Source organism: Aptenodytes patagonicus, chromosome 4 (assembly GCF_965638725.1).
Source record: "Aptenodytes patagonicus chromosome 4, bAptPat1.pri.cur, whole genome shotgun sequence".
Taxonomy (NCBI): Eukaryota; Metazoa; Chordata; class Aves; order Sphenisciformes; family Spheniscidae; genus Aptenodytes; species Aptenodytes patagonicus.
This window is the reverse complement of record NC_134952.1, coordinates 13,913,505-13,926,527: the sequence shown is the minus strand read 5'-3', so window position 1 is coordinate 13,926,527 and position 13,023 is coordinate 13,913,505. Positions and strand designations below refer to the sequence as shown.

At 39.2% G+C, this 13,023-nt stretch overlaps 1 protein-coding gene across 4 annotated transcripts in view; it reads left to right on the top strand.

The window, feature by feature from the left end:
• Positions 1-12,759, top strand: part of EVC (EvC ciliary complex subunit 1) — a 55,991-nt gene extending 43,232 nt beyond the window's left edge. For 2 of the 4 annotated variants that reach the window (XM_076335929.1, XM_076335927.1), the window contains 7 exons: positions 2,177-2,383; positions 3,188-3,332; positions 6,617-6,725; positions 8,677-8,803; positions 9,070-9,163; positions 10,359-10,470; positions 11,488-12,759. In XM_076335929.1, coding sequence (XP_076192044.1) covers positions 2,177-2,383; positions 3,188-3,332; positions 6,617-6,725; positions 8,677-8,803; positions 9,070-9,163; positions 10,359-10,470; positions 11,488-11,569 — 876 coding nt within the window. In that variant the 3' untranslated portion in view covers positions 11,570-12,759. Of the gene's footprint in view, positions 1-2,176; positions 2,384-3,187; positions 3,333-5,311; positions 6,227-6,616; positions 6,726-8,676; positions 8,804-9,069; positions 9,164-10,358; positions 10,471-11,487 lie in introns of those variants that run through there. The other 2 variants (XM_076335928.1, XM_076335930.1) reach the window with 2 other exon arrangements.
• Positions 12,760-13,023: the final 264 nt, after the last annotated feature.

The window sequence follows — 13,023 nt, the reverse complement described above, 5'->3', positions numbered from 1 at the left end:
CTCAGCATCCATTCCTCTGACATCCTTCCAAATAATCTGGCTCCTGTAGGTCAAGGAGATGGGAAAAAGTTTAAGGGATTTTTAGACTTGATATTCCCACAGGTTGCTTTCAAATCTGTTTGTGACTGTTTTTTAGGGTTAATCCATTAAGTGTTGTTGGTTATTTACTTACCTGCATTGGATACTTACCTAGAACAACACAATTTCAGATTTCAACCTCAGAGGACCCTCGTAGCAGGTGCCAGTAGTAGCCCCTGCCCAACCCACTGCTGCTGCACATATGGGTTGAACCCATCCAACACTTTGCAGCTCTCTGTTCCATGCTGTTGCTGTGTAATTAGCTGAGAGATAATATTTTGCATCCCTCTAATTCTGATTTGCATAATACAAACCCTAATTCTCCACTTGGAAGAGGAATAAGGAAGTTCTGTCTGCTGCCATTTTCATATTTGATACTTCTATTGAAGTAGTTCCTTCTTCCTTCAGAAGAAATAAAATATAAAATAATAAAATACAAATGCATATGTCTGCATTCCTCTTGTTATGTGCTTTCCACTACTCCCTCTCACTTAGTTCCCACAGGGACGTTAATTGATGCAACCACTGTGTTCCCTAACAAAAATGAAATGTCCCCAGGTTCCTTTGGCCTCTCCCCATTACAGCCTCTTTCCAAGGCCAGCTAAAACCCATCTCATAAGGAAGTGCCTAAAAATACACATATAAGATCCTTGCTGCCAAAGAAGTAGGGCCTAGGTGTGGAATTGTGAAAAGTCAGAGAGAAAAAAAATTCATGAACAACCTCCAAAACTAGAACCAATGTATAATCAGATAGGGAAAAGGTTAATTTACAGACACTCACCCAGAGTTTTAGACATACCGTGTTGTTTGAACTAAACTTAATTTGAGCTTGTGCCAATTTTAGACTGGTAGACAGTGTCATGTCTATCTGTTGATTTCATATAAAATGTAAAACAACACTAAAGAATCCTAGCTTGGACATGATAACATGACATTGGGTCTCTTAAAAAAAAAGAGAAGTGGTTCAATGACATTGTGACTGTCTAAAAAAAAACATCAAAAACATATGTCTGAGCTATAAATAAAGACATGTCAGAATAACCCAGCATTAATAGGGACATCATTATTTTCCAGAGATGAATGTGGGCAGAGCAGGTTCTTTTCCTACTTGCATTTCTTATTTCCAAGAGGGAATCAAATAGGTACTGTCGAATCCCCCAGAATAATTTAATGTTATTTAGCTTTAAATGAGAATATTAACATGAGGGACATCAGCAACTCAATAGAAGGCGATCTGTGGAAGACTAATACATGTAAGGAAGACAGAACAGGTTGTGCTGGTGAGCGTATACTATTGTGTGCTAAAGAGAGTTTAGAGGGAAAGTGGATTTAAAAAGAAGCATAGAAAATGGTAGCAAGGATGGTCCAAAGACCTCAAGAGGCTAGAAGTCTTCAGCCTAAAAAAGAGGTGTTTTCTGGAATATCATAGGTTTTAAAACTGACATAAAAGGTGTGAATAGGGAATGATTTTTCACTTGTTTCTAATAAAAGAAGACAGCACCGAGCAAAGCTATTCGATGGCAGGTTCAAAATTAAGAAATGTGTGAATAAGCTGTAGAACTTGCCACCAGAGGATGCTGTGGATGCCAAGAGTGCAAATGGTTTCCAAGTGCTATTAAACATGTTCATGACTTCTCCCAAGGGCCGTAAGTACCAATATACCAACTTTTTCTCAGGTAGGCCCCACAAACTGTACGAGCATTCTGTGTGCATAACTGTATACTTGCCTTGTTCCTGTGCACTGTATCAAGGCATCCACAATTATCCCTTGCTGGACTCAGGATATTTGACCTAGATTGTTCATATTTTTAATAGCAATAAGACCAAATTCAACAGTACAGAATACAAAGATGGGAATACATCAGTTGGAAATGACTAATGGGACAGCATGCAGCTGTTACTGTACGTATCATGACGGAGGCAATAGTTCTGTTACAAAGACAGACGTGTTAAATAACTGTGCATAAACTTCTGCTGGAAATCAGACAATTCTAAGTATTAAAACAGTGTCATTCTGAATGGGTGTTGGACTAAGTGCAGCTGACTAAGTTTGTCAACATATTTAAATGGCAGTGCTATCTTTTTGTCTGATTGCCAGGAGTCCCACATTCTGGAAGAGGAGGAGAAGCTCGAGGAAGAAACGCAGCAAACCCATTTAGAATTTCACCAGCAGCTCGTCACAGAAATTCAAGAAGCTCTTCAATTTCTTCAGCAGCACATGGAGCAGGTGATTGGGCGGACACTGCTGCAGCATGCCCGACGGGAAGCTGGAAAAAAGAGTTCAGATGATGGACAGGACTTCAAGGTATAGAAATGTTCAATAGCAGTTTTCCAAACAAAATGAGTGCTGCTTTGCTAAAATGGAAGGCAATTTTGTTTATGCATTACCCTATGCCTAGAAGTATCAGCAGGAGACCATTACAGCCTGTGTTAAAACTGAAGATACCTTGCAAAGTATTTACAAACTAACACTTATGTAGAAGTACGGTATTTTCTAGTGACTTGCTGTAGCAGCCAAAGCAGGTTTTATTAAGCCAAACCCTGGAACATAAAAAAGATTGAGATAGTTCTTGATGACAGAGAATAACAAAAATGAGGAAGAAACGGAGATGGTTATCTATTGATGAAGGTTTTATGGTTAATGATTAGTATTTGTATATTAAAAGCTTAATATTAATTCATAGATAAATAATTAAATTAAAATAAAACTTGCTTCATAGGTTAATAAAATTGTTCCAAAGTAAATATTTGGATTTTCTGTATAATGGAAAGTTGTAGTGGAGCTACACATATATTGATTTACTTTGCTGGCAATCAGGTTGACGGGTAAAATGGGCTATAGAGATTTAACAGATAGGGGAATGGCCCCTTCCCAGATGGAGGTGAGGCACATTAGAAAGATTTTACTGTAATTTTTCATGTTGAAATGTTCCGTGGATGAATAGAAATACCTGTTTTCCAGTGTCTCAGTCTGACACATTTTTAAAGCACAAAATTCACAATTTTGTGTGCACGTACAAAATCAGATTGGGTCTTCAGTTTTAGACAGATGAAAACACTTCAGGTTTTGACTTAGAAAATGAATTGTGACTTGTACTGTGTAATACAGGAGAGATTGGTGGAAGCCGCTGTAGAAAGTGTGTATGGGACCAGCAATAATATCAATAGACTGGTGCAAAACTACTATCAGCAGATAGGAAAAATCACAGAAGGCTATGAAGGGAAAAAGCTTCAACAATTGAAATCCTTACAAGGTATGTATGATATTGACAACTATAAGATAATTCTGTTTTTTTAACAGATAAATTAATTTTCTTACTACTGTAAAGATTGCTTTTAAAGATAACAGAAATCTGTTATTTAAAGTAGCAACAAAGCAAAATGAATGTGTAATTCCATTCCCATTTTTGAAAGAGAAGTGGTAGAACTGTTATTATTAATAATTACTTGAATTACAGTCATAAATGCAGGACCCTGTTACTCGAAGTTTGGTACAGACAGACACAGGACAATGACCCGGTGTTGGAGATCATAGTTTAACCATGAACTTTCTTCCACCAAGCTAAGACCAGAGATACCACCATAGTCACAACCACCAGCAGTTGATTTTCTGGTGCTCTAAACCTCAACACAAGGCAGAATAATTTAGAAAGCAAAGAGTTGTACAAGTATTAGGTTGTACAGCCAACGTCTACCATAAACGCTGTTCAACTTTGCATATTAAAATATGCAAATAAAATGAATCAATTAATCAGATATTCATAGGGAAGGAGAGAGGGTATATGACAGGCGCCTACAAGCTGAATCTTTTCCCTAGAAGGGAGGAGATCTGGGTTTGCAATCCCTGCCTCCATGTTAGAAAACATAAACATCATTGGCAGACAGTCTGCTTCCTCTGAGGTGACTGCCCTCAGATTTGGGGAGTAGATTCTTATATTCATTCCTCTTTTTGGCTCAGTGAAATGTTGTTGTCTCTGAAGTTGAGGAAAAGCATTAGAGGAGACACCAAAAAGCCAAGCATGCCCATCCTGGAACACTGTGAGCTACTGCGTTGTTTCTTAGCTGTCAACCATGACCCTCTCACAGGTTGTGAAACTGCTGTAGAGGTTTATGAACTGCTGGATCTCACATAAATACAAGCAGTTTCTCCTGAAATTATTTTTAATTGCTCAGTTCCTTCAGGACAGGGGAACAAAAGCAAACTGTGATTATTGATTTCTTTTGTAAACACCTTCCCCTCCCCTGGGTGAAGGCTGTTAGCATTAAATGAAGTTAGCAAGTTAGCAAAACGGCAGTGTCATCAGAGGCTGTCTTTGAGACACATGGAATGGATTTTTTTTCTAAAAATACAGTCAGTGATTTTAAATAGAAATGATTCTTTAACCACAGAAGAGAGTTTTTGAAGAGGAACAGGCGTATCTACTCAAGGCTGAGATCCAGAGATGAGTTGGTAGGAAGGATTTGTGAGCCCCAGTAGGAGCTAGATATGCTCACTGGTTATAAGACAGAACCAATCTGTTCTGTACTGCCCTGTTGTGAACCTTGAAGACCTTAATATTGGAAGCTAGGGTTAGGCAAAATCTGTGTGGGGATTTTTGACAACCTGTATTTTTAGACATTGGCAGCTAGCAAGGCGGTCAGTTACTTAAGTTCTCACAAAGTCCCTCTAAAGACTTCTTTGGCCCTGATTCAGCCAACTACAGAGTCTAAGTCACTAGAACCACAGTCAGCCTCCTGGAAATTGCTCATTTAGATTATTTTTTTCTCCCAGAGTTTGTGTGGATATATTATTGTTTCAGTGTATTGGTGTTCCATGAACTACAAGGGAGAAAATTACATGTGTAAGCGGAGCACATTTTCTTTTCAGCTGAAGAAAAACAAAATGCTTCTGCTGCAATGTAAGCCTACAGGCATGAGGGAGGATGAGAGTATTTATGTTGGTAATAAAAGCAGGAGTGTTTTAGATTTGGGTGGCCAGAGAGAAACCCAGCTGAGATTCACAGATCAAATTAATTGCTACAGTGAAAAAATATTGCAAACCTACACGTGCAGGCTGCAGCCCAGCTGAGATTTTCAGTATCAACAGATAACTACTTCAGCTTTGTTGGTGCTTTTTACATTAGGAGTGAGCACTACCATCTAATAAGGAACTTCGATGCTTTAGTACACCTAAGTCTTTCTTTAACCTAAGTCCAAATTTGTGATGCAGAACCCCACTCTTTTCTCATTTCAGCTGCTGTACTGGCCCCAGAAGCACTTAAATTTCTCGCTGTGATTCTTAACAGCCTGAAGCTCTGCTCTAGGGCACAGCCAGGACACCCTAAGCCCTGCTAGCCAGCCAACTACTTTCCATCCAAGCTCAGCCAGGAGGCAGAACACCCATGTTTCTTCCTTTTCAGAACGGGCTGATTTGTTAGGTGATCTCCAGGCGTGATTACCACACTGAGAGTGTGATCTTCCTCACCAAGTACTCTCATAACTGCTCTCTCTGAAACACAAGACGGAAAAAACATTGTTGGCAATAGACTTACCTACTATGTGATAGCCCTGGGGTTAGAATGGCCGCATAGGAAATTTCTTACGTACTTCATTCAGTGATAGCTAAATGGGAGTAAGGAGCATAATGCCAGGCTTCTCTCTCCCAGTGACTGGGCTTAATGTCAGGCTAGAGGATTTTGCTTCTTTGGGCATCCCTTGGCCTAGTAAATCTGAATTTATGGTCTGCCTGGCACAGCCACAGGAAAAAAGGTAGAGGGTATCTCCCCTCGCCCAGCCAGCGCAGCCCAGCCTAGAGTACAGCCAGTAACTGCTCCCTGATGGTGCCGTTGTTAGGAGAGGTGCCTGTCAGCTTCTCTGAGCGTTCGGAAAAGGTTGGATGCTCCCCCAATGAATGTTATGTACCCTAATCTGTTACGTACACATCCATCTCCCTCCTTCTGTGTTTTATTTAAAAGAAGTGGTGCAAGGAAACCGGTCCTATCTGTCAGACATGCCCCGAGCCTTGCTGCCAGGCAGGACTTCAGGGGCAAGAGTCAGGAGACCGGTCAGCAGATAAACGCCAAGTTCCTCACAGAGTGTGAGCATATGCAAAAGTACCCAGAATACTTTGCCATCAAACGAGGGGATGTCTAGTGAAGTTAGGCATTCCCAGGACTAAGTGGCCTCCGAGCGGAGGTTTTCTTTATATTGCATTTTTTGTTTAGGTATTACAGTTCTTGCTTAAGGCATCAATGTCTTTTCATAAAACTTCAGCTTTGAATTCCATGTTAATCAGTTAGCCTAATGGGAGAAGTAGATAAGAATAGAAATTCAGTGACATTACCATCTAAATGATGCACAAACTATTGTCTGTGCAACAGATCACAGTGGCAGAGCAAGAGTGTGTAAGAAGTACTTGATATCCCTAAGGAGCAGTAACTTTGGAAAGACTGCCTAGAACAGGGATTAATTTGTGCTGATACAAGACATAAATTGTAAGGTTGCCACAACTCAGAGTTTGTAATTTTGGGCAGAAGATTTTACAAAACCATTATTTCAGCAGAAAGAGGTGAAAGGAACAGACTTAGGAAGAAACAAGAGAATGAGCTGGCATTGAAAGACAAACAGACCAAAGGCCTCCTGAACATATCATCCACAGTCCATCAAAGGTAAGAGCAGCACTGCTGACTCTTATTTAAATGTTGTGAGTGTTTACAGATCTACATAAATGTCTAGCTGAATAAATGTCTTGGTTTTGCATTTTATATCTGTCTTTGATGGAAAAGAAATATCTGTTGCCAAATTATGTCTACCCTTTGATCTCAGAGAATTACTTTCTTATTAAATAAACTTTTTGATGCTCATTAATTACAGACTGAAGAACTATACATAGGCAGTTTGAAAAGAGAGAATGAAAAACAGTGCCAAAACATATGCCAAATTCTAAAAGAAATTTAATATAAATGTAGGATGGGAACCAATGCTGTCTAATTCATTACATTCCATCTTTTTTGCTTTGAACATCAAAAGTGCTTGTTAGTTTGCTAACAAACATATACCATAATGAAGAGAAAAAGTTTGAAGCATAAATACTCAAAATGGCAAGAAGATTTCAGTGAATTCCTTGGACAATCAAGATTACTTGCACTGAATTTAGAGTGGAATCCCTCAAATGTTAAATAAAAATCATATTTAATTCATTACTGATTTTATGCAATTTAGAGTCCAGACAAAATGCACTGCAATTCCAAAGGAACAAGTTGTTGTAAAAAGCTGTATGACTTGGCATGCACATGATACGTTTTTGTCATCACTTTATTTCTTTACTCTTGGTTTATTATCCAGAACAACACAGCATCTGCAATTTTGAAATTTTAAAGAGGTTGATTCTTTTTTTAGACATTCTGTTACTTCTAAATTGAAAGAAATCATTGCCCACTTTCTGTTTTTCATTCTTCTTTGAATTAGTGTAGAAATGGATTCATGTAATAAAGGGCTTCGTAAAAGATCTGTTAGTTATTCATTATCAAGTTTATCATTTATTCTGACATATAAATTCACTTGTAGCTGTTGTCTCAGTTTTTTCTCCCATAATCTATTCTAGTGTCTTAAACCAAAGTACAATCAAATTGGCCTTCATGCAAGCAGAAATATGGTATTGAAGAATGTAACTATTCAGTATCTAAGCTGGTCTCATAACCGTTAGTAATCAAACCCGTTTTCCTATTGTCGTTTCGATTTCTTTTACAGTCAAATACCAGTCGTGTAAATTAATGACAAAATTTCCCTTAATTTGTCTAACTCCTATTAAACTCAACATAGATTGTTTTATTTCCTTTTGCCCTTGGCGCAAGGTTGTGAGTGTGAGTTCAAAAAGCAAATTTTGAAAGCTAACCTTCTGTAAGCATTGACCATTACAATAGCAACTTCATTATGTGTAGATGTCAGAAACAATTTGTATTATCTCCTTCCCTGAGGAATGTGATGGGTGATTGACAGCATTGGTTCAAGGTAGATCAGGCAAGAGAACAGAAGAAATACAGATTCAGCAAAGTTGCAGCCATTCAGGTTCTACTGTATTAATATTAATCTTTGACCAGCAAAATGAAACAAGCGAAGAATATAGTTGTCAATGCTCCCAATTGCCAAGTTTTGAATTACCATGTTTCTGGCTCAGTCTCAACCTGGTACTGAAGAGCCCTGAATGAACTGCCTAATTCTTAATCCCTTATCCTCCCACCTGATCTTCTAACAGCTTGTCTTTTTGGCAAGCAGACAGTAAAGCTGACTTTAGAAACATACAGCGGTTTTGAAAGCAGACGTCAACATTAGAGCTGAACTCCAGCTCCCAAAGTCCAGGCATGGACAACCCAATAGACTCCTGCTGCAATTCCTACCTCCGAAAGCAGCTTGTATCCCATGGAGAGCCAAGGAAGGTTATTAAAATAAGTAAATCTATCTAAAAATCTACCACAAAATTTTTTGTCCCAGCAGAAGCTGGATAGGCCGATATTGTTAATGAGCCTTTCTCTCTACAAAATCTTCTAAATACATTTTGCCAGGATTTTATTCCTCCCTTGAATTGAACAACATTGGTACTTTTAAATTTCTCTTGACCAGGATGGTGCTGCAGCAAAAGAAGGTTTTGGCTCAGTTTGAACTGCAGCAGCAAATTCGTCTGGAGTCTCTGAAACAGAAGCTGCTGGGATTGCATCACCTAGAAACTGAGTTGGAGAATCAGCTAAAGGTAAATCAGGGTAAAATGACTCACAGATCTGAAGCAGTCCATGGCAAAACATCGGACAGGTTGTAAGGGTCTCTTTGCTGTCCTAGTTGAAATCAATGCTAAGATTCACCACTGTCTTGTAGGAAACGCTTCCCTGATGCTAGCCGTATTGTATCCTGTGTTTCTGCAATGACATACACCTTTTTTGTCATGCCACATGTAGAATAACATAACCCAGAATCAAGCTGTGTTGTGTTAACTGACTTCTGGGTTATCCTTGTGTGCAGGAAGCAGAGCAGGACTTTGTGAGCGAGTTGGCTGCGCTAGCCCGAGTTCCCGTGGCTGTGAAGAAGCAGCCTTCCAAAAGAAGCAAGCCAGCAGGTTGGTACAATCTGAATTGTTTAAAAAACCTAATATCATTCCACGTATCAGTGCATATTTTGCAATATAACACAATGGAGTTTCAGGAGAGATTTTTCGTCAATGCCATTTCCCTAATGGGGATGTAGAAAAGTAAGGCAACCTTCCAAGGTCACCCAGCTCGCCAGTAGCACAGCCACAAATAAGTGTCACCATTCCTCACTCCAGAGCAGTCCTTCAGCCACAGATCACATTGTGTCCACTGAGGTAAGGCTTTGCCTTGCTCAAACCAGAATTATTTTTCATGTCTTTATCAAGTTCTTTAGAAATGACTCTGGTCATCTCAATCACTAAGTCTTTGGGAGGACAGCAGAGCTGAATCACCCAGCTTTCATTCTCCTGGTAGAATGGAAGAATCGCCTTCCCACACACATGCTCAAAAGTAAAATCTTACTGAATCAGGAAACTTGAAATACTAATATGAATTTACTGCAGTTTTAACAAATTAGACTAACTCATTATTCAAGAGATACTTAGGAACAAATTGTCAGAATAGCAGTTTTCTTTCCTGATCCGCATTTGGGGTGGAGCGTGCAAATTCTTATCCTTTGAGCCATGCAGTCCTTCTGTCATCGGAATGAAACACTTGGCGTTACATTTGAAAGATGCTGAAAGGTGAGATGGGTGCCCGAAAGGGAAAAGCGGCTCACTTACCTGGACAATTTTGAAGTCTCTCTCCCCAGTCGGCTGTTTCTCAAGCATGCAGAGCTGTTTGCCCTGGTAGGCACCGTGACCCCAGGGACACATGCGGAAGCTTAGCTCAGGGCCCTAAAAACAGTGACTTTTTAACATCAGGTTGTTCTGATTCAAATCACATAAAATTATGAATTGGCTTTTCTTCTGTTTGCTAGTAGTAAAAAGCTGTTTTCAATTACTTGCCAAGAAAATATATGATAGGGCTTTCAACTGTTGCACCTCATGGAAACTTACTTCAGTGTTCAGCAGTTACAAAAGTTCAACGTCTGCTCTGTGAGAACTAACTAATACTAAAAAACCAATATTCTAGAGTAATGTAAAGTGGAATGATTTCCTTGGAATAACAGCGTATATGTATGAAGTGTTAGAGTGTATTTTTTTGCTTTAGGTTAATCAAAACCAAACAAGCTCTACTATCTGTGATTCTTTTTTTTTAATCCACATGCATTTGGCAATTCAGCGGAAAAAACAAACTCAAAAAGAAAGAGCTTTCAGTCACCAGAATCAGAAGACAAAGATAATTCTCATGAAAATATTCAGGAGCCCCCTGGACTGACTTCTGGCTTATGCAGGTACAGTAGAGGCTAAAAAAAATGGGCATGTGAAAAACTATTTATAAAAAGCAGTACAAAATCTACTTCATAAACAGGTATGTCAATCAAATCCAAAATAGAACACCTACACTAGCTGAGCTTCTTCCTTAATACTTACTTCTCACATGTATTTGACCTTTTTTTTCCCCCCCATACTCTTTTAAATTTAGGAAAATCGTCCGAGTTTGCTTGTCTGTGCTGTTACGTATTTTATAAATAACTTTGATTTTAGGTTGAGAAATACTGTTTCCAAATTTCCTTTAATTAGGTTTTTTAAATCCTGAGTCACAGACAGCATAAATCAGCAGAGACAAGTGAATCCAATGGAACTAGGCTGACATGTAGCAACCAAAATATGGTCTGTGGTATTTAGGCTTTCAACTTCCACCTTTATTTCAGGAACAAAGGCAAGCGCCAGTCTTTGGCTGATGAGGGTAGCAGCTCTAACAATGATTTTCTTGATAGATGTTTCAGTTGGCTTATGCTGGGGTGCTAACTAGAGGAGAAGAAATGGCTACAAACCTGAAAGATGCCAGCTGATTACTACGGGCAGATCAAACCAGCCAGCTGGTCGCTGGGGCTTGATATATAGAGCAGAGAAAATCCTGTTGACAGGCAAAGCAAACAGTTGGTTCTCAGGAGCCACAGGCCTTTGGGGAAAAGTATTTATCCCCTGAGTGACCTCAGCCTGGGACTGAGTTCAGGAGATGGCTCCTTTCCCTGATGCCATCAACCCTTTTCACACACTCCTTTCCCACAGCCAACAAGGGTTACGTGTGTAGGGAACAGGGACCCAACAAAGGAACGTTTATCTTTCTGCAACTTTGTTTTGGCAGCCTCAACAGGGGCAGCTGAAACCAGGGAGTGCAGAAGTTATAATTACATAGCAAGCGCCTTTCCTCTCTTATCAAACTTAATGTAGTTTAAGAGAGAACTGTAGCGTTTGAAAAACTCTGTCTACAATTTTGTTTTATTTTTCTTGTTTATTTCTTTCAGAGAGAGGTTACAGAGTCCACATGAAGGGGAGACTGAACCGAGTAAAAGCTCAAAGATGCTAAAAAAAAGAGGCAACAGGTAGTAAAAGCATTTATATGAGCTGTCTGAACACAGAGTACCAAACCATTCTTCTGGGGAATATCAGCAGCTATAAATACTTACTGAGCTGCTTTACTGAGGAACAACTAAGAACATCAATAATAACCGAGAAATCTTCTTTAGCTACAAGACCAAGAATCAATCCCATGTTCCTTTAGCTGATAATAAAGCATTCCCACATGGTTTTGGTGAGGGGGAACAAGGAATTCTCTAATATAAGCTCTTCCAGGTCGCTTGGGGAATGTGAAGGGGAGATAGTTTTAGATTAGGAATATCCCTGAGGAAAGTGCACTGATAGCAGAACAGATCCACACTAGGCTGGTGCCCAGGTCGGTGCATCTCAATAAGGTTTCATTATAATAGTGATGTGCCGTTGGCTTTTGAGCCCTAAATGTGGTAGATCAGGTCTTAATATTTTGCGATTACTGCTTTGAACTAACAAAAATATATAGAAATGTAAAGAATACGTAAACAGACTTCATTCAGATGGTATTGGTACGTCAAAAGATTAAATTTGGTCTCTCTTTTGTTATATTTTACTGCTTCCAAGGCTATGTATGCTTTTTTAAATTTGTACAAAGATTTTTAGAAATGTATTTCTCTGCGTTTGTCTCAGATTTCAAATTTAGGAATTTTTAGGAAAAAGTGAGACAAAACCGGTTTACTGTTTCATTTTTTAAACTTCACTTTCTAGTCTTCTTCCTTAAGTACACTCTTTTGTTTCCAACATACTTTGTTATGCTCATTACATTTCCTATGGGAATTCTTGTTATGCAAAGCAGCTAGTTCTTACTAGCTGTACAGAGCACCTGTATTGTGTAATAAATTGCCCCACTTAAGCAATCTTACAGCTTTCATGAAATGAAAATTTTCTGCCTTTCTAAAATGAACATACATTTTGCTAACGAAAAGGCTGTCCTTTGGTGCATGATGGAAAATACTACATCAGTTATGCAGTTTACCTCAGACAAAAGTGCCGCCACACAAATGACTTTAGCAGGCGTGTTACACAGAATTGTTAAATGGTTAATTTTCACCTTGATCATTGTAAAAATTCTTTTTTCTAAATTGTACCACTTCAAGCATTTGATTCTGGTATTTCTGTACTTGGGCTCTATGGTCTCTCTGCCTTCCTGATCCAGACATTTTATTTGCTGCTTGTTGTGCCCTTTTTTAAACAGATGCAGCCTATTTACCTCTGCTTGAACATCTTAATTCTGCAGTGCGCTTTATATAGATAGCAAGAAGGAAGCTTTGCTATTAGAGTTGATGATGTTTTAAACCACGCAGCGCAGCAGCGGCTCCTGTCACAGTTAGGATGCAGCATAATCACCTGAGCGGGGTCTCTAATCACCTGAGCAGGGTCTCTAATTACCTGAACCAGGTCTCTAATCACCTGAGCAGAGTCTCCGTGATTGCACTGTGACTCCTTTGGCT